Raw genomic sequence first — 21,563 nt, forward strand, 5'->3', positions numbered from 1 at the left:
GATTTATATGTCTATGTGAATGAGTATCTTTTTCCAAATCAGCCATAAGCAGCACAAGTACAGTTAGGGACAGATTCTAGCTTCTGCTATGAGTAGAAACATGAAAGAAAATATTCCTTTTTCCTTGACTGAAACTGGAGAGTTCCTGGATCCTAGAAATATTTCCAATATTGCTTGTATCAAGGCAGTAAGTAGTGGAAATGACCTCCACTTCTGCATGACCTATGATTTATTTCTCTAATTCATCTAGAAGACAGTCAGTCCCCTTTCCAACCTATCAGGCAAGTGTGCATGTGTTTTGGTTCCATTACAGGAGATGGTCCTGTTGAAACAAAATGTTGCACTAAACAAATCAGTGCCCACTCATTAGATAAGGGGCTTCTGACAGCATGCTGTGACATGCTATCTCTGAGCTGCAATCTAGAATAATTCCGGAGGCAACAGATGAAAACAGTCTGTATCATAAGCATGCGAATGGTATCATTACTGCTGTGTTACGAGAGGAAAGCAAAATTAGCATTTCCCTGAGCTCATTATAAATTTAAGAAATGAGGCAAAAATGCAGCATGACTTTGTATGAGGAAAAAATTGTGCAAATCTTGCTATCTGAAGACTGACAACTTTGATCAGACTTCTCTAGACACAACATAGTGATCCAATGGACATTTATTTTAATATGTAGATAGAGTATTCTAAATACAAGAGAGTTAAATAAATATTTCCATTCTATCAATATTTCCATTCTATCAATATTATCAGAAAGAAATTTCCAGCAGAGCTAGAGTTTTTTTTTATTACTTTCATCAAGAACTAGAAATAGTCTTTAAGTTCTGCTGAAGTAAATGTATCCTTCTATTATTCATGAGCAGATATTAGACCCAGGCCTTTCACAAAGCTCTGTAAGAAGTGTAAAGGAGGGAAGTTGCATAAAAATTTCCTTAACAAAAGTAATTAAATAATAAATTTTCCCATTTCCTTTCATATAATGGCTTATGAAAGAGATTAATTGTCTGTATGAATATTTACAATGCAATTTCCTTTAGTAATTAGGGGTAACATAAGGGATTGTCACGTCACAGTACTGTACTAAGGTTGCCTGCAAACTGGCTGGCAACCAGCAAGAGTTTTAGGGGTGAGGACCCGGGGGGACGGGGGGCGGCACTATCATTGCAATGGTAGCATTACAATTCTTCTGGGGAAAACCAGATAAGTTCACAGGGTTTTTTGCAACTCCTAGAGTGGTGTGATGTCACTTTCAGGTTTTCCACAGAAGTACTGTAATACTGTCATACCAATGACAGTAATGTATTTTCTCCCAGCAGCTGACACAGTGGCAGTGAGAAGCAGTTGTTGCCATGGGGAATTCCCCCATCACAAGCAGGAGAGCTGGCAACCCTGTAGCCATTCAAAGAACAGATGTGCAAATTGCTAATTTCCTTTTTCATATTCTCACCTGCTATTTTAATATTCCAATAATGCAACAAGGAAAGTTAGCCAAGAAAATCGTGTTTGGTGGATATCACTCTAGTCACGTTCTTCAAAAAGTCAATTTGATCTCTCATCCCAATAAAGGATGTTACTAATATTCTAAATTGTAATCTGAGCACACTCTTAACCAGGGTTTGCAAATCATACATGAAACAGCAATGTTAGGGAAAAGGAGAGGACAGAGAATTCGTAGGCAGAAAAGAAAATGCTTGGTGGGGATTCTTGAAGTATAGCAAAATCATGCATATTTTCTGCTTCCCATTACCTGGATATTATTTTATTGGTGACAATGTGCAGCCTCATTTTTCCATCACTTAAAGTTGGTTTAAACTATAAGTTATTATTTAGTTCTCTGATTTTTATTTGAGGAGTTGATAAAACTATTTAAGAGAACTAATCACAGTGCATGAATACAAGAGCCCATGGAATATGGCTCTTTTTTTCATTTTGAGATGCCGAATATACTCGTGTATAAGTCGATTTTTTCAGCACATTTGTTGTGCTGAAAAAACCCCCCTCGACTTATACACGAGTCAGCTGTATTTTAAAAATTATTTTATGGTTTTTACTTTGTTGGCCTCCAGGGGGTGCAGTTTTAGGCTATCAGCACCGAAATTTCAGGATACCATCAGGTGACACTCCTGATGATACCTGCCAAGTTTGGTAAAGTTTGGTTCAGGGGGTCCAAAGTTATGGACCCCCAAAGGGGGTGCCCCCAGCTTCCATTGTTTCCAATGGGAGCTAATAGTAGAAGGGGCTACATTTTGAGGGTCCATAACTTTGGACCCCTTGAACCAAACTTCACTAAACCTGAGTGGTATCATCAGGATAATCTCTTGCTGATACCAGCTAGGTTTGGTGATGTTTGGTTCAGGGGGTCCAAAGTTATGGATTCGCAAAGTGGGTGCTCCCATCCCCCATTGTTTCCAATGGAAGCTAATAGTAGATGGGGTTACCCTTTTGAGGGTCCATAACTTTGGATCCCCTGAACCAAAATTCACCAAACCTGGCTGGTATCATCAGGAGGGTCTCCTAAAGATACTCTGAAATGTTGGTACCGCTAACATAGACATTCCTCCTCTGACAGGTTGTGTGAATGTCCCTTCTAAAATGACACCTGCCATGTGCAATTTTAAAAATATGTACGCTAAAAATAATGAACTATTCTTTTTTAAAAAAAGCAGGGTAGTTTTGAGTCACAGTGAACAGGCATGTTCATTCCAGTTTTTATTGTAAGATCCATTGTTTAAAACCCTTCCTTACAAAAAAGCTAAGGCGTTTGTACTTTTAAAGTTATTGTTGATACCGTATTGTTCTTGTTGACCCTCTTTTCCACTTACAGAGCTAGTTTACTGTTTTTCTTTGAAATAAATATTCAAAAACATTTAATCTACTGATGCCTCAATTGATGTAATTTTATTGGTATCTATTTTTTATTATTGAAATTTACCACTAGCTGCTGCATTTCCCACTCTCGATTTATACGCGAGTCAATAAGTTTTCCTAGTTTTTTGTGGTAAAATTAGGTGCCTCGACATATGCAGGTTGACTTATACACGAGTATATACAGTATGTTCTCAAAAATAAAACAAACATTTCAGCTTGAAATAACAGTGTTAGAAACTGTATCTCTTGCTTTCCATGACTTTTTAGCTTTATGGTTAATATTTTGTATTCCTGTATGTATCTTCTATCTAAGGTTCACATTTCAGGCATCCATCAAAGTGGATTCTGGATCATGCAAATATATGCCACAATCAATCTGTTAGTTTTTAAGGTGCCACAAGACATGAATAGCAAACATAAATAAAATAAACAAAAGTATAAATAATACATTGTTATTCAGAAAAAAAAATCAAGATTTACAAAGAGAATAAGAATACGAGTAACTGGATTGTAGTCTACCAATAAGACCAACATGATTTTTGGGGTATGAGCTTTCAAGAGTCAAAGCAGGATTGGAAATCCATGAATTTGTATATCTTAGTCTGAAGGTGGGAGGGGCATTGCAAAGAGAAGAGTGAGAATGCAGAGTTACAATGCAAAATTTAATTAGCTTGGTCAAAGCAATGGAGAGAATGGGATTTTTCTGCACAACACAAAACGTCTTGCAGATGTTATATAAAGAACTGTTTTCACTTTTTTGTCCACAAAGTGAGGAAAAATAAAGTGTTTCCAGGAAAAACAGTTCTCGCACATGCCATTTTCTGCCATTTCTGGGATTTTCCATGCCACCCACCATTTGCCAAGTGTTTTCCAGGGATGGTTCCTTAGCTGGCATCACGGCTGCCCACTATTTCAGTGTTTAAAGTACATGAATAAACTTATGATTATGTGAATGTGTCATTTTTCCTTTATTTCGTTTTCACTGAGATGCCTTTGAAGCTAAGCAGATTTGAATTCCGTGCATATTGCCAATTCTCATATAGAGTCTTAAAATGAACTATGTAAACTAAGGATTTTCCAACATATTTTACAGGGTGGAAAAATTCCCATAAGATGGACAGCACCTGAAGCTATAGCCTACAGGAAGTTTTCTTCAGCAAGTGATACATGGAGTTATGGGATTGTCATGTGGGAAGTAATGTCATATGGAGAAAGGCCATATTGGGAGATGTCTAACCAAGATGTAAGTATTTCTAGCCCAAAACCTTCTTGCTCATATAAATAGTCTTTCAAATTGTTGTGCCTTCCAAGTTACTCCTTGTTTTATGATCTGTACACATTCCTATACTGGAATAGCCCTACTGTTATCAGCTGAGTTATCATATTCCCAATCATTATTGTTATTCCTGTGTGAGCACATTAGGTTTGCCATGCAATTCTATGCAGATTTACTCTAGTCTATTGATTTTGCGGGGCATAGACTGGTGTAACTAGGCATAGAACTGAACTGACAATGTACATATATTGCCAGTCCTCTTTGACCCAGCAGAATGGAAAAACAGCTCATTTCACTCAAAAAGTAGTAAACCATAAAGCAAAAAAAAAGTAGGTGCTAGAGAAAATATCACCCTGTTAATGAAATTCAGGGTTATTTTACTGGATTGCTATGAGCATAAAGGGGGACAGATGATTACACTTGAGAAAAGGAAGGATAAACATGAAATTAATATTTGTACTGTAGTCTTTGCTAGTTTAATTTTTTGATGCAGATATTAATGCCTACTTGCTTTCATTTAAAGTGGCTGCTGTCTCTGAACATGGCATATATATACACATGATATTCACAATGGCAAACATTGTAGCATTCTTTTTCTAATTTTATTACTGGCAAGATTTATGAATACTATACCTGACTGATTGCTTCAGCCAGTTTTGTTGAAGTCTGTGTGGAGAGCAACATACCTGCATATAATCAGGAAATAAACGTGCGTGGGGTATCCACAAATAGAATTATGTTTTTTGTTATGGGCTGACATGTTCCATTGTCTTCAGCACTTACTACCCATTGCCTGATGGGTGAGACCTCCATGATCGGAATTTTGGATTTCACTGTTCTATAGAAAAATAATGTGGAAGCAGGAAACAATGCACCCACAATGCAGTGCATGTTCAAAAACAGCCTATTGTGGGAACACCTTTATACGAGTCTCTGCTACAGCTATATTTGTGTTACTGTATACACTTCTGGTTGCTACATCGCAAAAAGAATTAGATATTAAAAAACTAGAAAACATGCAGAAAAAAACAGCCTAAACCACAGTGCTGGAGTGTATACCTTATGATGAAAGGCTAAAGCATCTGGGGCTTTTTGGTTTTTCATTGGTCGATTCCCCGCGGGCAAATTATCCCATGATACTCACAGCAAAAATCACAGTTTGGGCAAGGACTCCCCACGTCTTAAGTGCCGAACACGACTTCATCCCGGTTCTGGCATGTATTTCCCCCCTTACCACATGTTTTTTTCCCAAACCTGCATTGAAGTGCACCTTTTTTTCAATCATGCTCCAAAGCCAGTTTGGTGGGGAGAAACAGGGGACAGACGCGACTTATTGTTCCTGCCATTGAACTTTCCAGCCAATCAGAGCACAGTGGACTGTGCACAGAGCACACGCAGCCTCTTTTTTTGTGCGCTGCGCATGGCTACAAAGAAACTTAAATACGAAGCTACAATGATTTTGATAAATTGTTTCTGCGTGGCTACGTTTGAATGTTAAAACGAGAATAAGAATAACATGAATTTTCAATCAGGGCAGAATAGTGTTTCCACTCCAACACATTAGCCAATCAGAAGAAACCAGCTCAAACCCAGAGGCGGGGAAATTCTGCCTACGCATCTATGTAGCAACATAGATGCGTGAATTATTTTTTTTAAAAAAAAAGTTTCCACCCCAACACAACACAACAGCCAATCAGGACAAGGAAGAACAGACCCACCAAGCAGATCGCATGTTCATGAGGAGGGTTACATTGTTTGACTCCACGATAGACATAGAGATCTTCACTAGACACATGCTGCAATGGGGAGGGAGAAACCATGATTAATTTCTCAGTGGGGATTTGCCCAAAAAGGGGGATTTGAAAGACACATAAGAGAGGACTGTTTACAAGTATTGTTTACAAAAATTTTACAGAAAGTAGGTAAAGAGATTTTCTCTCATTCCCAAAATGTTAGAATTTGGGTTCACCCTATGAAATTGGTTGGTAGTAGAATCAAGACAGGCAAAAGGAAATATTACATCACACAACAAGTACCTGGATTTGTGGAACTCACTGCCATTTACTCCATTTGGGGAAACCTAACTGTATCCCATTATTACATGCGTCCCCAAGAGCATGTTTCTAGTCTGGAAAAAGCTGAAGCCGCTTTCCCCATGTGCCATTACCCCAACCTGAATTAGGGCCATGCATGCCTGGGCTTTAGTTCCCTGCACAGAACTTATAATGCGGATCTTGGGGAAATGCAAGGTATAGTTAGGCCCTAACTAGATACTGTTGGAAACAGAATACTAGATGGATTGGATGCCAGCACTACTTCAGCAACTGCTGGGAGATTTTGCAGGAAATGTCTAGGGAAGATGGCAATTAGGAAGCATGTGATGTCACTTCCTGGCAATATTCTGGGAATCTGATCTATGAGACTATTCATATGTTCTTATGATTGCATCATTAGAAATGGCTAGAAGTTCAAAATTTGGAAATGAAATCTTAAAGCATTTTCCCAAATAATTTAATAACTCAGCTGATTCAATTCTTGAATGTTGAAAAAGACTTTTACATTCAGCGTGAATTCCAGTTCTCAGAACCTTAAAGCTGGGAAGCCAAGCCCATGTGAATGTGGATGTCATATTACATTTAACTCACTGCGTCTTGGAAATACAGAGCTTCCATTTTACTCAATAGGATTCTGATTGATTTTTTAATATTCATTTTATTACTCTAGTATAAGAAGCATTACTTGCTCAAACAGATAACTGTTTCATTGTTCTATTCATTCAAACTCATGGTCATGCTCATCAATGCACATTTACAGTGTGTGGCAGGCACTAGGTATGTCTTTAATTGTGACTGTTGCACCGCCTTTTATGTTCTAATGCTTAATTAATAAGCATTAGTTAGACTATTGAACTTTCTGTGGAATCTAGGATGCTGATGAACTGATAAAAGTAGGAATGTAGCCGTAGAATTCAGTGAATATGAAGCAATTCTGCAATAACGCTGTCACTATCATTCACCAGAGGGATTCCAATTAGCCACTTTTATATAAGGACAAGCAAGTTTTGACTACTAGCTCTCTCCTTTAGATTTTACAGGATATTTTTATTCAGCTTGGAGTTGGGTGCCATCAATATGCTGATAACATGTGGTTCTTCCTCCTGCTGGATAAACTGCTGGCAGCAGGGCTTTTGGCACAATTCCAGTGCCTGGATTGTCAAGTGATTAAAGGAAAGCTGACTACAGTTGAATCCATCCAAAATGATGATGTGGTTGGAAAAAATTGAGTCGCTAGCTGGTGGGTCACTTCTAAGCCTCAATAGCGGTCGATTCCGCACTGTCCAAATATCCTAGGTTGAGCAAGGGAAATATTCCGGTTTGGCCAAGAATGTCACATGGTTCCCAGTCCTAAAGAGGGTTTGTCCCATAATATTTCCCTCATCCCAGGTTTCTCAAAACCGCTAAAATTGTGATATTTTTCCAAAATCCTGAATTGAACTCCCTTCCGTGGGAACACTACAGGAGTAAAACTGATTGATTTTTCCCGCCTCCCCGTCCCACCTGACATCATTTCAGTTTCATTCCTGCTGAGCCGTTGACCGGCGTGGCAGCCCACCCTTTTCAAAACATTCCCCAAGCAAATTTTCTGTCCTGACGGCTCTTCCAGGAGCCAGGCAAGCAAGCCCATGTGGGAAAGCACAAGCACTCACTGGGGCTTTCCCCACTTACCTTCTGCTGCGCACTACTCCAGGAAAGTAGCGCGGGGTCCGGCAGCACTCCCCACTTGCAAGGGCGGCAACCACGCAGCTGCTCCGACACTGCCGCTCTTGCACCACCTCAGCGCGCGGCATTCCTGGCGCTGAAGAAATGGCACCTTTTCGCGGGGTCGTGGGGAACCCCAAGAGCGCGCCAGGAATGACACGCACTGAGGGGGCGCGAGAGCAGCGCGCAGCAGAAGGTGAGTGGGGAAAGCCCCACTCTCTTCCCATTCACTCTTGCCAAGCACCATTCACTAGCCGAGCCACAGCCCGGCCAGCCCAGTCCTGCAACTCTGGGTTCATGTTCCCAATTGGATCCTGGGAGGGGCTGGTAGGCTTTTCTGGGAGCCAAGCAAGCAAGTCTGTGCGGGAAAGCATGAGCACTCACCAGGTTCTTGCTTGCTCTCACCAAGCGCCACTCACTAGCTGAGCCGCAGCCCAGAGAGCCCAACCCCGCAGCTCCTGGCTCACATTCCCTATGGGGTCCTGGGAGGGAGGGGTGGGGAAGCAGCTGCCTGGCAGGATGTTCTCAAGCATCCTGTGACAGCCCCAAAGACCAGTCAAATGTTATTTGGTATGTCATGCGGGGGGGAGGGGGGAGTGTCTCGTGCTGTGGTTTCTTGCACGCCTTTAAATGTGGCTGAGACATAGTGCTCTGACCAGTATTGGTCAAGTTTTCACTTTGTATAGCACAGACTTCTTGTGACGATAACTGAGAATAACACAATTATGAGTGAACAATTTATTCATTCGGCCCAGCTTCAGCACTGCTGGAACCTACTAAATGTTGGCATTGTTTTAAAGCTACTCCAGAACCCAACTGAATGAATCAAATTCATTTGTAGAATTTAACTGAATGGGAGAGAACCTTCCACATCTAACAATAGACTTGTGCAGTCTGCATTTAGGTATATGGGTAGATTCAGGCATATCACAGAAACATCTCTGCAGGAATTTTTACAAATAAGTTCCTGAATTGACCTGGACTCCATTAAAACAAATGGTCTAAGACAGGGCATTGTGTCGCAGATTTCCTTCAATGAAACATATTTCTGAATATAAAACTGAATATAAAACGTGACATGTGAGATCTGTAAGGCACTCTGAATGCTAACCATAATATGTAGAATATAATTATGCAAAGTATTCCTAAACATGTCCTAAACAAAAGGAAATCTATGACATGAGGCCCTATCTTAGACCATTTGTCTTAATGGGTTCCAAGTCAGTTCAGGTGTAGTGGTTAAGAGCAAGAGCCAGTGTGGTGTAGTGGTTAAGAGCAAGAGCCAGTGTGGTGTAGTGGTTAAGAGCAAGAGCCAGTGTGGTGTAGTGCACTCTAATCTGAAGAACCAGGTTTGATTCCCCACTCTGCCACTTGAGCTGTGGAGGCTTATCTGGTGAACCAGATTAACTTGTGCACTCCAACACATGCCAGCTGGGTTACCTTGGACTAGTCACAGTTCTTCGGAGATTTCTCAGCCCTACCCACCTCACAGGGTGTTTGTGGTGGGGGTGAAGGGAAAGGAGATTGTAAACCCCTTTGAGTTTCCTTATAGGACAGAAATGGGAGATATAAATCCAAACTACTACTCCTACTCCTACTCCTCTTCTTCTTCTTAAGTCCATGATATTAGACACAGATTCTTTATTCTTGACTTTAATTTGCATATGGAATATAAAACCACATCATCTTGCCTCACTCTGAATTTTTTATTATTATAGGTCATTCTGTCCATAGAAGAAGGCTACAGACTCCCAGCTCCCATGGGCTGCCCTGCTTCTCTTCATCAACTAATGCTTCATTGCTGGCAAAAAGAAAGAAACCACCGGCCGAAGTTCACAGACATTGTCAGCTTCCTAGACAAATTGATACGTAACCCCAGCTCTCTTCATACTCTAGTGGAGGATATACTTGTGTAAGACTTTTCACAACATACTTTTTTGTAATCATCATGATAAATGCCAGTAGATAGGGCAATATTATCATTGCAGTTGGATATTGCACTGCAGTGTTGATGGAAGTAGTCACCATGAATTTCCAGCAGCTAATACACAGAATTTGGCAAAAAAAAATATGCAGGAAGTTACCTTTCTTTCATTTTATATGTGCAGTGACAAAAAGTAGGGGCTATCCAGATGTATGGTATAAGTAATAAGTTATACAACAAGTAATTACAAGTAGTTACAGGAGAGAAGAAGCAAACAGCCTTTGATATTCAAAATGAATATTTCTTTCTCTGTCATTTGTTGGCTAAAGAAAATCAGTCATCTTGTGTCACTCTGTGTATCCTAAAAATCAGTGCTGGGACCACAGTACTAGTGGCAATCAACTAAATCCATGTATATGCATATTTTATTTATTTATGTTGGGGTTACATGTGCAAAATAATATGAAGAACTACAGCTCCAGAGAAGCCCAACTCTGAATTATTTACAAATAGGAAGTTTTCATCTTATTCTTGTTAGGTCTCTTTAAAAAACAAATAAAGCCCGAAGCTGAACATTGTTTGGTATATTGAAATTATGGTTGATTTATTCCAGAAAAACCAAATCCCAGTTGTAAATATAACTATGTGGCAGGGTCTATAAAGTGGATCTTTTCCCTCCTACAGCAGGCATTGCCAGCTGTCAGGGGCACATTAGTGGAGAAAAAGTCACATGGTACAGACAGCAGAAGACTGAACTGAACATATCGCTTTTGCCTGCACTCTTCCACCAACAGAAGTTCTTCGGCCAGCAGAAGGGGCACTGGCAGAAAAGGCAAAGAGGAGCAGCTACTGTTTCTCCCTCTTTACAGCAGTCACCCATGTTCTATGACTTTATGTTCATGAAGGTCCACTTTCCCCTGGCCTTTTTTGGAATCACAGGGAAATGTTGTAGGAAGGTAGAAAAGATATGTTTCCATTCATAGGTGTAGTGGAGGGGAGAGGGGGCAGAAGACCCAGGAGCAGGGGCGTAACGAGGCAGCCCTGGGCAAACTGTAGCCCTGGGCAAAACCTGAGTTGGATGCCCCCCCCATGGGCGGCCACTCCACCATGACCAAATTTCTTTTGGCACCAGGACATTGGTGCCTGCAGGGAGTGCATTTTTAGACATATCAGCACCATTTTCGTATTTATATACGAAATATATAGACATATCAGCATATCAGCATATCATCAGGAGACTGTCCTTATGCTACTCCCCAAGTTTGGTGAGGTTTGGATCAAGGAGTCCAAAGTTATGGACTCCCAAAGGGGGTGCCCCATCCCCCATTGTTTCCAATGGGAGCTAATAGGAGATGGGGGCTACAGTTTTGAGGGTCCATAACTTTGGCCCCTCTGAACCAAACTGCACCAAACTTAGGGGGTGCCATCATCTCCAGATGATACCCTGAAATTTTGGTGCCGATACATCCAAAAATGCACCCCCTGCAGGAACATCCTAGAAATTTGCCCAAGAATCTTTGTTCTGCATTGAGTTTTCTGCATTGCTGTCAATGGGGGTTGCAGGCTGTGGGGGGGGCACATTTCTGAAGGCACAGTCTCAAAACTTTCAGGGTCTCATCAGGAGACTGCCCTAATGATACCCCCCAAGTTTGGTGCAGTTTGGTTCAGGGGGGCCAAAGTTATGGACCCTCAAAACTGTAGCCCCATCTCCTATTAGCCCCCATTGGAAACAATGGGGGATAGGGGCACCCCCTTTGGGAGTCCATAACTTTGGACTCCCTGAACCAAACCTCACCAAACCTGGGGGGTAGCATAAGGACAGTCTCCTGATGATACGCTGAAATTCTGGTGCCGCTAGCCTAAAAACTGCGCCCCCTGCAGGCCAAAAATGGAAAACCACTAAAATACCCAAAAACGAACCCAGCATTTTGATGCCCCCCACAAGGTGATGCCCTGGGCAGCTGCCCACCTTGCCCAATGGGCATTATGCCAGTGCCCAGGAGCCACTCAACAGAGTCATAGAGGAGGCACATTCAGCTGGCCACCCCCTCCCTCCCACCAGGAGCAAGGAGTTGGGGCCAAGTGTTATATTTGTTAGCAGCCTTTCTGGATTTAAAAAAAAACTTACATAAATATCTATAGCAGTAAAGAACCCCACCCACCTACCGACATAACTGGCCACTGGCTTATTTCATTTCAAATAATGGATGAACTGTTGGGAATTTTATTGGTTGCCAACTCTGTGTTGGAAAATTCCCAGAGATTTGGGAAAGAGCCTGCAATGAGTGGGGACTCTCCAAGGATGTGATGTCACAGAATTAATCTTCTGAAGCTGCCATTTTCTCCAAGGGAACTGATCTCTCAGCCTTCAATAAAGATACATATTTTTAGTTATGGCAGAGGTGGCAGGGAAGGACTATCACCAGCATGCCTTTCTACTGCCTCTAAGCTCCATGGTAAAGGATAAAAAAATCATATGATGCTTGGAATGGCATAAATCCTACCTGTAAAGGATTCAATGGTGTTGATGGTGAAGTAACCTTGAGTGCATTCCACAGCCCGGGCGATGGGCCAGATGCATCGGCGGAGACTTTATCTTTGCGCGGGAGATGAAGCCTCTGTTCCCATGGGAAGCAGGAAGGGGGGATGGGGTGACTGGTATTATAACCTGTGCTTCTGGCGGGAAGTGTCATTCCTGCCACTGCGTGTACTTGAGCTTTCTAAGATGTCTTAATAAATGGACTTTTACTCCCAAAGCCTTTTATTTCTGCGTCTATGGAATTCCTTACATTGTGGCAGGAATCTTAATTCATCTATATTCTTGTGCAGTGGACCTCTTGTCTTGCGATGGAGTGGGCGAATTTTACTGCGGAATGCGCGGTAACCTCCACAGAGGGCTCCGGACTTTGCCTTCTGGATCTGGAGGAACCAGCAGGAGAACGGCCTCGCTGGAGCTCTTTCCCCGTCCCCTCGTGATCAGCACGAAGCGTCTTCCTTTATCTCGCTGGAACGAGGGACGTGGACGGCGCACGATGGGGACTTCCATGAGTCGCTTGGGGCGCTGTCCATGGATCGGTTTCTGTGGATCGGATCTCTACCCGCTGCGTGTGGATTACAAACCTCAGATGCAACCTGTCATGGAGGAGGACGGGCTTGACCACCTTTCATGCGGCAACCCAGGAATCCATTGAATCCATTCCTGGACTCAGATTTTGGTGATGCTCCCAAAGAACCACGCGGCACAGCACTGGGGCCCGGCCCAGCGACACCGACTAAACCTGGAATTGGGAGGGGTATCCGCACGCTTCCCAATCGGACCCCCCCTAATCCCGGCCAGCGACCGCACCTGAGGTGCCTCGGGAGCCACTGGTGGCTACGGGCGGCTACGGTGCCTCCGATGCCTGCGCTTCCAGACGCATTTAAGAGTCCGAAGAAAGCCTGCCTTCCCAGCCGGACCGGTTTCCTCTCCCATCGAGAGGACTGGGATGAGGAAGCGTAATTACTCGGGCGATGCCCAAGCTGACATGGAACCGCGGAACGCCAGCTATGGAGGAGGAACGGCACAGTTGCAGCAAGAGCTAAAACCTGCAGAGGGACCGAGAACAGCAACGAAAGAAGTTCAGCTTCGAGTTGGACCGTGCCAAAAGACGCTCCAACGCACAATATGCTCCAGAATCGGGCCAGTCCATGATAAAGTCCTGGAACAGTCCAGACTGGATTTACAACGGCAACGAAAAGCCGCCTGTACCTGGGCGACGCAGTGAATTCACTGAAGCCCTTAAACGACCTAACTTCGGTTGCTAGAACGAAAGCTGCTTTGCATGCGCACTCAAGATGCATTGACTCGCTAGCGAGAGGGAGCTGGCTGCGTTGGAGAGGAACTAAGGAGGCAGCAGACCAGGGGTCCCAAGTTGGAGTCTATGCTGTTACTTCGATCTTCATGCTTCGTGCCAGGGGCCAATGCATCTGGGTCCTGCCACCCAAACGCCATGGCACGCCAGCTCGATTCGCCCCCCCCCCGCATAACAGCTGCCTGCCCAACCTGCTCAACCAGCTTAAACCACTTCCCAGCAGCCAGAGCCGCCGAACGTACTACTATAAGCCTCGATACCAGCCCGCTTTTGATGGGACCGCCCAAACTTCCTACTTCATCTTGCAACTCAATGCCCACTTGGAAGACTATGATGATCTATACCGGTCTGAACGCTAAAATACGGACATCGGCTCAGTCCTGGATGGGGCAGCAGCCGACTGGTTCGTGACTGTTTTGGATTTGCAGGATGAGGACTCCCCTCGCATTGCGCCCGCATTCCTCCAAGCTTTAAGAGAGCTTTTCAAGATCCAGGGCGCCGAATGAAGCTATTCGCACCATCAAAAAAACCATCCGGCGCTGCAACCGCCCGCTTGCAGAATTTGTCCGCGGAATTTGCGGCGCGGCTGCCTCGACTTCCTCCTGAGTGGCCTGAACGCACATTGAAATGCTAATACTTCTCGGATGCTGTGGACAGCAAACCACGTGGAAGCGGTGTTTTAATTCGGGTTCCCTCGCATCATAGCAGATTGGATCCAGTTAGGGGTCTCAAGTGGCTGCCTCGCTTGGAATACGCTGTCAAGGAGGCCGCCACGCCTCTAAAACCACTACTGTGTCCACCAAATCAAGCCCAGCCGCTCTTAACAAAACCACCTCTGAACGCCGCCGCCACTTGGGTTGTGTCTTTACTCGCGAGGGCCAGGTCATCTAGCCGCCAACTGTCCCCAGAAGCAAAACCAATCATCAACCTCACAAGACTCGCCGGGCCAAACCACCACGCAGGTCAGGGCCGCCTCCACTGGCTCATTGCCTAAAGCGGTGACCGTGGCGCACTCCAGAGGAGGGGAAGCAGCTGTTTGCCTTTCTTCAGCCCCCCCATGGACATGGGCCCGACTCTGACGCTGTGAAAGTGAAGGCAGCGCCCCATTACTGTTCAAGCATTTCTGGCCAACCCCGCTAAACACACTCGCATTATAGCCTCAGCCCTTTGTGGGATTCCGCTGCTCCCAATGCTTAATGCGGCCCCAGGTGGCAGAGGAGCTAGGTCTAGATCGAATTCCTGGCTAAGCCTATACCATTCACCCAGATGGACGGTGAAGCCCCTCGGAAACCAAGGACCGCCCAGTACAAAACACAGCCGGTTCTCCTCGCTAATTCATTGGGAGAAAATTAGTTTCATTTTGGCGCCAGTGGCCAAACACTCCATAGTTTTGGGCATGCCTTGGTTATTGTTACATGAACCAAAATTCATTTGGAAAGAAAGGATCCTAGAATTCACTGACCCTCCCTGTGGTGAACACATGAATTGGGAAGAAAACCCAACGCCTCTCCTGGACACACACCCTCTCTGGCTTCCTCAGTGATTGCTCCCCGATTCTATTGACATCCCACCTGCATATCAGATCTAGCCAGAGTTTTTTCAGGAGCAGGAATGCGATCAGTTGCCACCTCCACAGAGACACTGACTGTAAAATTGTCATACAACCAGGGCACAACTACCCAAGGGTAGAATCTACCGCGATGAGTCCTTAATGAGGAGAAGGAACTGCGTGCCTTCTTAGATAAGAACCTTGCTCATGTGGTTCATACGGGCGGCTACCAAACACACACACGCTGCTCCGCTTTGTTTGTAAAAGAAAGATGGGTCTTTACGGCTTTGCACAGATTATCGAGGTCTCAATGCGGTCTCCTGTCCAATAAATATCCTTTTGCCTTTGATCAAGGACCTTTTAGATGCACTCGGCAAAGGGCGCATTTTCCTAAATTGGACTTGAGAGAAGCTTATTACAGAGTCAGAATTGCTGAAGGATATGAACACCTGACCGCGCTTAACACAAGTTTGGACAATTTGAATATTTAATAATGCCATTCGTTAAATTAGGGCCCCCGAGCTTTCATGGCCCTTATCAACGAAGTTCTCCATGATTTTACTGTACAAGGGAGTGGTTGTATACTTAGATGACGCTTTAATTTACTCTAAACCATAGAAGAGCATGAAATATTGGTTCGAGAGGTATTAAAGCGCTTTGCTTGACAACTCTCTCTTTGCCAAACTCTCCAAATGCTGTTTTCATCAGACCTCCATTGACTATTTGGGTTACCGGATCTCGCCCGAGGGCTTAACAAGGGATCCTGCTAAAATTGAAGCAGTCCTCCAATGGCCTGCCCCACCAACCGCAGAAGAACTCCAGTCGCTTTCTTGGTTTTGCTAATTTCTATCGTGGATTTTATACCCCAATTTGCTGAACTGACTTCTCCTCCTCTCACAGACCTCTTACGCACTAAAGGTAAAGATCCGGCTGTCCTACAAGCCCGGGCCCCTTTTCTGGTCTGAGAGAAATGTCAAACAGCCTTTCAACTATTAAAATTCGCGCTTACCAATCAGTCCTTATCCTAAAGCACCCTGACCCGGATCTCCCGTTTGTGGTTCACGTGGACGTTTCTCGGACAAAGCACTTGGGGCAGCCCTGTTGCAGAAAAATAAAGATGGTAGACTGGTTCCGCAGGCTTATTTGTCTAAAAAATTCTCTGGTGCCGAACTCAACTGGACTGTGGGAGACAAGGAGATCGGGCGGCCATCAAAGCAGCACTCTCCACTTATACCACTGGCTGGAGGGGCTAAGCACCCCTTCAAGTTTGGTCGGATCATAAAACCGCAGCTCTTTCCACCCCCCCTCAAGATGTCCGCAAAACAACTCTCAAGCGCATTTCTTTTCTCGCTTCTCTTTACAGTTCATTTTTCCCTGGGAAAACCAACAAACTGGCTGGACGCTACCGCTACCACCGAGGTGGGGCTGCCCACGAGACATTCCACGCACTGTTCTTACCCTCCCAGTTGGGGTTGGCTGTCACCCGATCTCAAACGCCCACTTTCCTCCACCCCGCTCTCCCAGTCTGCCTCTCCTTTCCTGCGGGAATTGGAGGAGGCGGGCTGCATGAGCCTCCAGCGGCCGGGCTGACTCCCAATTGGCGTTTGGAGAATGGAGTTTGGCGGAGGGGGGGAATGTTGGTACGCAATTCTCCCTCCGCAGCAAAGTTCTTGAAGCTTGCCACGATGCCCGCTCGGGTGGACATTTTGGCTTTTGAAAAACTCTCGACTTAGCCCGGCCGGCAGTTCTTGGTGGCGCGAATGCGAAAGACATTGAGGCATACATTAAAGGCTGCTCGCTTGTGCAGAAGCCAAACCATCCCGGAAAGCCCCATGGACTATTGGTTCCTCCGGTAGCTTCCCGCACTTTGGGAAGTCATCTCCATGGATTTCATTACAGATTTGCCCGAAAGTCATGGCAATCGGTTTTGTATGGGTGGTGGTAGACTTATTCTCTAAGCAAAGCCCATTTTATTCCATGTGCTTCCATCCCTCCACTCCTAAGTTGGCACCGGCTGTTTATTCAACATGTTTACCGCCTCCATTCCGCCTCGTTAAGGTGGTCTCCAATCGCCGCCCCCAATTCATCTCAAAGTTCTGGAAAGCTGCTTTTGGGTTGTTAGCCGCCGCCTCTACCACGCCTTCAAAGTGACGGCGACTCTTGAGAGAAATCAACAGAACCCTAGAGCAGTATTTACGCGAAATACACCAACTACCACCAAGACAATTGGTGCGAGCTTATTCCGCTTAAGGAGTACTTACAACAATGCGTTCATAGTAGTGACAAAGAAAACCCTTTGAAATTGTGTCTGGTCGTCTCTTCCTACTGCCAATAACCACCCGCAGCCGCTTTGGACCCCCCAGAATTTCAACAATGGATTTCATCCCTAGCCGAGGGATGGAAGTCGGTCCAGACTGCCTTACAACAAGCAAAGGACTCCCAAAAACTGCGAGCGGATAAACACCGCTCGGATTTCCTCTGCGTGTGGGCTCCTGGGTGTATTTATCTACAAAAAATCTCAGAGACGTGCATAAATATTCCAAACTTGGCAAGAGATTTGTGGGACCTTTTCAGATTACTAAAGTGATTAATGATGTCACTGCCCGCTTAGATTTGCCTAACTCTCTTAGTAATATCCATCCTGTCTTCCATTCCAGCTTGCTCAAGGAGGCTCCTGCTTCCGATGCCTGGCACGACCCACCGGAGAGGCCCCCACCGACTATTATTGATGTCCACAAGCACCACGAAATTGACGCTATCCTGGACTCTCGCTTTAATCGCAAACGCTTGCAATATTTAGTTTCTTGGGTGGGATATTCCTCTGGGTATAATCAATGGGTTTATTCCGAAAACATTGAAGCCCCCACCCTTATTGCTGCTTTCCACCGCGCCTTTCCGCACAAACCTGGGGGGAAGGGGTCTTCTTTAGGGGAGGCAGAGTGTAAAGGATTCAATGGTGTTGATGGTGAAGTAACCTTGAGTGCATTCCACAGCCCGGGCGATGGGCCAGATGCATCGGCGGAGACTTTATCTTTGCGCGGGAGATGAAGCCTCTGTTCCCATGGGAAGCAGGAAGGGGGGATGGGGTGACTGGTATTATAACCTGTGCTTCTGGCGGGAAGTGTCATTCCTGCCACTGCGTGTACTTGAGCTTTCTAAGATGTCTTAATAAATGGACTTTTACTCCCAAAGCCTTTTATTTCTGCGTCTATGGAATTCCTTACACTACCACTAGACTACACTTCTGTTGGTGCAAGGCCCTTTAGTTTGGAGCACCTTCTTCTAGCATATCATAACAGAACACATGTCACTTTAGATGGGAATAATAGGAGGGCTATTCATACAGTTCAAGAATTCATCATTCAGATATTTATGCACCACCTTTCTGCCTAGTAGGAGACCCAAAGCAGCTTATAACATAATTTCCCACTTCTCCATTTTAATCTTGCAATAACAACTCTTTGAAGTGGGTTATGAGAAAGAGTGATTGGCTCAAGTTCACCCAGCAGGTTTCCATTGCAAAGTGGGAATTTGAACCTGGCTCTCCCAGATCAACCCATCTGTTCAACTAGAATGTTCCCTCAGACTTTTTGAATCTTGGGCAAAAAAAAAAAAAACACTTCCCCATCCCCCCAATTAATACATACAAATTCATACAGGGATTTCTGGATTTAAATTGATGGCGCTCCAGGTATTAATTCAACCTACAAAGATAATAATTGATTAAGTTTTCTTTTTATTGATATTTTACTGCTTTTGAAGAGCAAAACGGTTGTGTTGATATTATTATATTCAGGATACAAGTAATAAAATGTGAATGCATATTTAACTTGCAGGGGGGGGGGGGCTTCCAGTGCTTGCCCCAGGCGACATTTTCCGTAGCTACACTGCTGCATTTATTAATACCTTGAGCTTTCCGTTCTTAGGATCTAGCCCAGTGAGGTTACAGTTTAACCTTCATCACTTGGTTCATCTGATATATTTTTAGAATATATTACAAATATGTCTTCAGAAAATGAAAGCTAAGTTCTTGTCTCTGCATTTATATGTTTTCCATTTGCATTTTCTCCCTACAGAATGCCAGATTCACCTGGTGAAATTCCTGAATTCCCTTTCTTTGGATCAGTCAGTGACTGGCTGGACTCAATAAAAATGGGCCAATACAAAAATAACTTCATGGTAGCAGGGTATACAACTATGGAGCTTGTTTCAAGAATGAATATTGAGTAAGTCAGTTCTTACATCATAATAGAGAAGTGCCTCATTGAAAAAGGTCTCCTCTTCTTTTGAAATAAGAGAAATATCTTCACTTACTGACACCCATGGAAATTCAATAAGACAAACATTTTTATTCTAACTGTGCAAACTGCTTAGTCAAAGCATGTGGCTTTTTGGTTGGATTCTCCATGTCTTCTATTCTGTCTTCATTTTCACTGTTACCACATCTATTCTTAACCATTTCAGGTTTCCTTCCAAACTATTTGTTAGCTTTTCAGGCTATGGGTAACAAACACAAAATCATTTAATTGGTATGTTCATGATGTACTCAACCTACTGCTGTCACAATGATTCATAAACTCTTTTTTTTTTTTTGCATTATAGTGACATTAGAAGAATTGGTGTTGTACTTATTGGGCACCAGAGACGAATAGTGAGCAGTTTGCAAACTTTGCGATTACACATGATGCACATACAAGAGAAAGGATTTCATGTATGAAAATTCTAGAAACAACTCTGTTTTGTGCCTCAACATTTCTAAAATGAAAGACACTCTCATTCCTTCTTTCTGCTCTTCCCAGCTTCAAGAAATGCAACCTCCTAATCATACAGGAAACACATAATGTTTACGTTAATACTTCCAGCTTGGAATTTTTAACCTCACTTCATAGTTTCTCTCTCAGTTAACTGCCAAGAAGATCCTGGCCCACTGCAAGATTGTGGCTGCACACTGGTGAACAGCTCAGCATGGATTTACAGTTCTGTACAGCAGTAAAGTATCTGGAAAGCTTTCCCTGACTTCTATGAAAGTTTAAAGTCCTCTCGGCTTAGAGTGGCTACCTTCTTGATATATTAAAGTTCAATGATAGAGTTTAAAAAATTAACTTTCTTTTCATGTTTTGTGACCATTTAGCTTCCAATATAACATGTGCAATCAAGAAAAAAGAGTTTGACATAAATATTTATTTTATTGTTGACTAAATCCCAAATGTATGGGTTGTATTGTTACATTTACTTTGTAATAGTTGAATTGCTGGTATGGAGAGTCTTAGAATTTTTGGCCAAAACGACCAATGACAACTTATAGTGAATACTTGTGTGTGTGTAACCTCAGCTTGTGGGTTCTGTGGGGCAGTACTTGGAATGAGTTGCAACAACAATTTTTAAACAACAAAATGGTTTACTTTTCTTTACAATTTACACTTTTAAAACATCAACATTTAACGTTACAATTCAAGGTCCTGTTCAGGTTGCATTTCAAGTCCTTCTATTTACAGTCTACTGATATTGCCAAGTCCAAATTCTTCTTTGCAAGTTGGCTGGCTCCTGAAGACTCCAAGGGCTTGATGAACAGGTTGCAACATGATGAAGGTTTCCAGGAGAACTCTCACCCATTACAACCACAAAAGAAACCCTGAAACAATAAACTCCAACATTTACAACATAGCAAAAACAACAACTACCTTCCCAGTAGTTCCCAACAATATTGCAATTACCTTAACAAGGTGTTAAGAGCTTATAGAAATCAAGGTCCGAGTCTGGTACCCTTGTCTTCTGCAAAGAGCTCTTGCAGCCTTTCTGCTGCTCTGAGCCTCCACCCCCATTCTGGGCCAACCCATTCTGGGCATGGGGGTTACATGTGCACAGATTGAAGTTAACGATTAGACAGAATGATGGGCTATCACATTTTTGTGATACCATGTGTTTAAATATATTTGCTTGGACATATAAGGGTCTTTTTTGCCTTTTATGGTTTGGAGTAACTTGTCGACTAGTTTTTTTTTTTCAATTTTAAACATCTCTACATGCCTCTTCTGTATACTGAAGTATCCCTGAAAAAGTTGTTTTGAGCAACATGCAATATATGATAGTTGTCAGCTATTCTGAACAATGCAGCTATGCAGGCTGTATAGTCATATTTGATACTTATGCTGCAATGCCACAAGCATTTGCTACCTGTGAACAAGAAAATTCTTCCCTGAATGTAGTAGTTTTATTATGGCATATTTCTATAGGCCAGCCATTTTATTTGCTATTTGAAAACCAATCAAACTGGTATCTTCCCAAATGTCTGTTTTATTCCTTTTTTCAGTATTGTGAGAATATTTTAAGT

The 21,563-nt window shown here is 43.5% G+C and overlaps 1 protein-coding gene across 2 annotated transcripts in view; it reads left to right on the forward strand.

Moving 5' to 3' along the window:
* Positions 1–20,547, forward strand: part of LOC125430597 (ephrin type-A receptor 6) — a 475,628-nt gene extending 455,081 nt beyond the window's left edge. For both annotated transcript variants that reach the window (XM_048492607.1, XM_048492608.1), the window contains 4 exons: positions 3,968–4,117; positions 9,627–9,820; positions 19,309–19,458; positions 19,835–20,547. In XM_048492607.1, the coding sequence (XP_048348564.1) occupies positions 3,968–4,117; positions 9,627–9,820; positions 19,309–19,458; positions 19,835–19,949 (609 nt within the window). In that variant the 3' untranslated portion in view covers positions 19,950–20,547. The remainder of the gene's footprint in view (positions 1–3,967; positions 4,118–9,626; positions 9,821–19,308; positions 19,459–19,834) is intronic.
* The last annotated feature ends 1,016 nt before the right edge of the window (positions 20,548–21,563 follow it).

The sequence above is a fragment of the Sphaerodactylus townsendi genome, linkage group LG04 (genome assembly GCF_021028975.2).
Source record: "Sphaerodactylus townsendi isolate TG3544 linkage group LG04, MPM_Stown_v2.3, whole genome shotgun sequence".
NCBI classification, from domain to species: domain Eukaryota; kingdom Metazoa; phylum Chordata; class Lepidosauria; order Squamata; family Sphaerodactylidae; genus Sphaerodactylus; species Sphaerodactylus townsendi.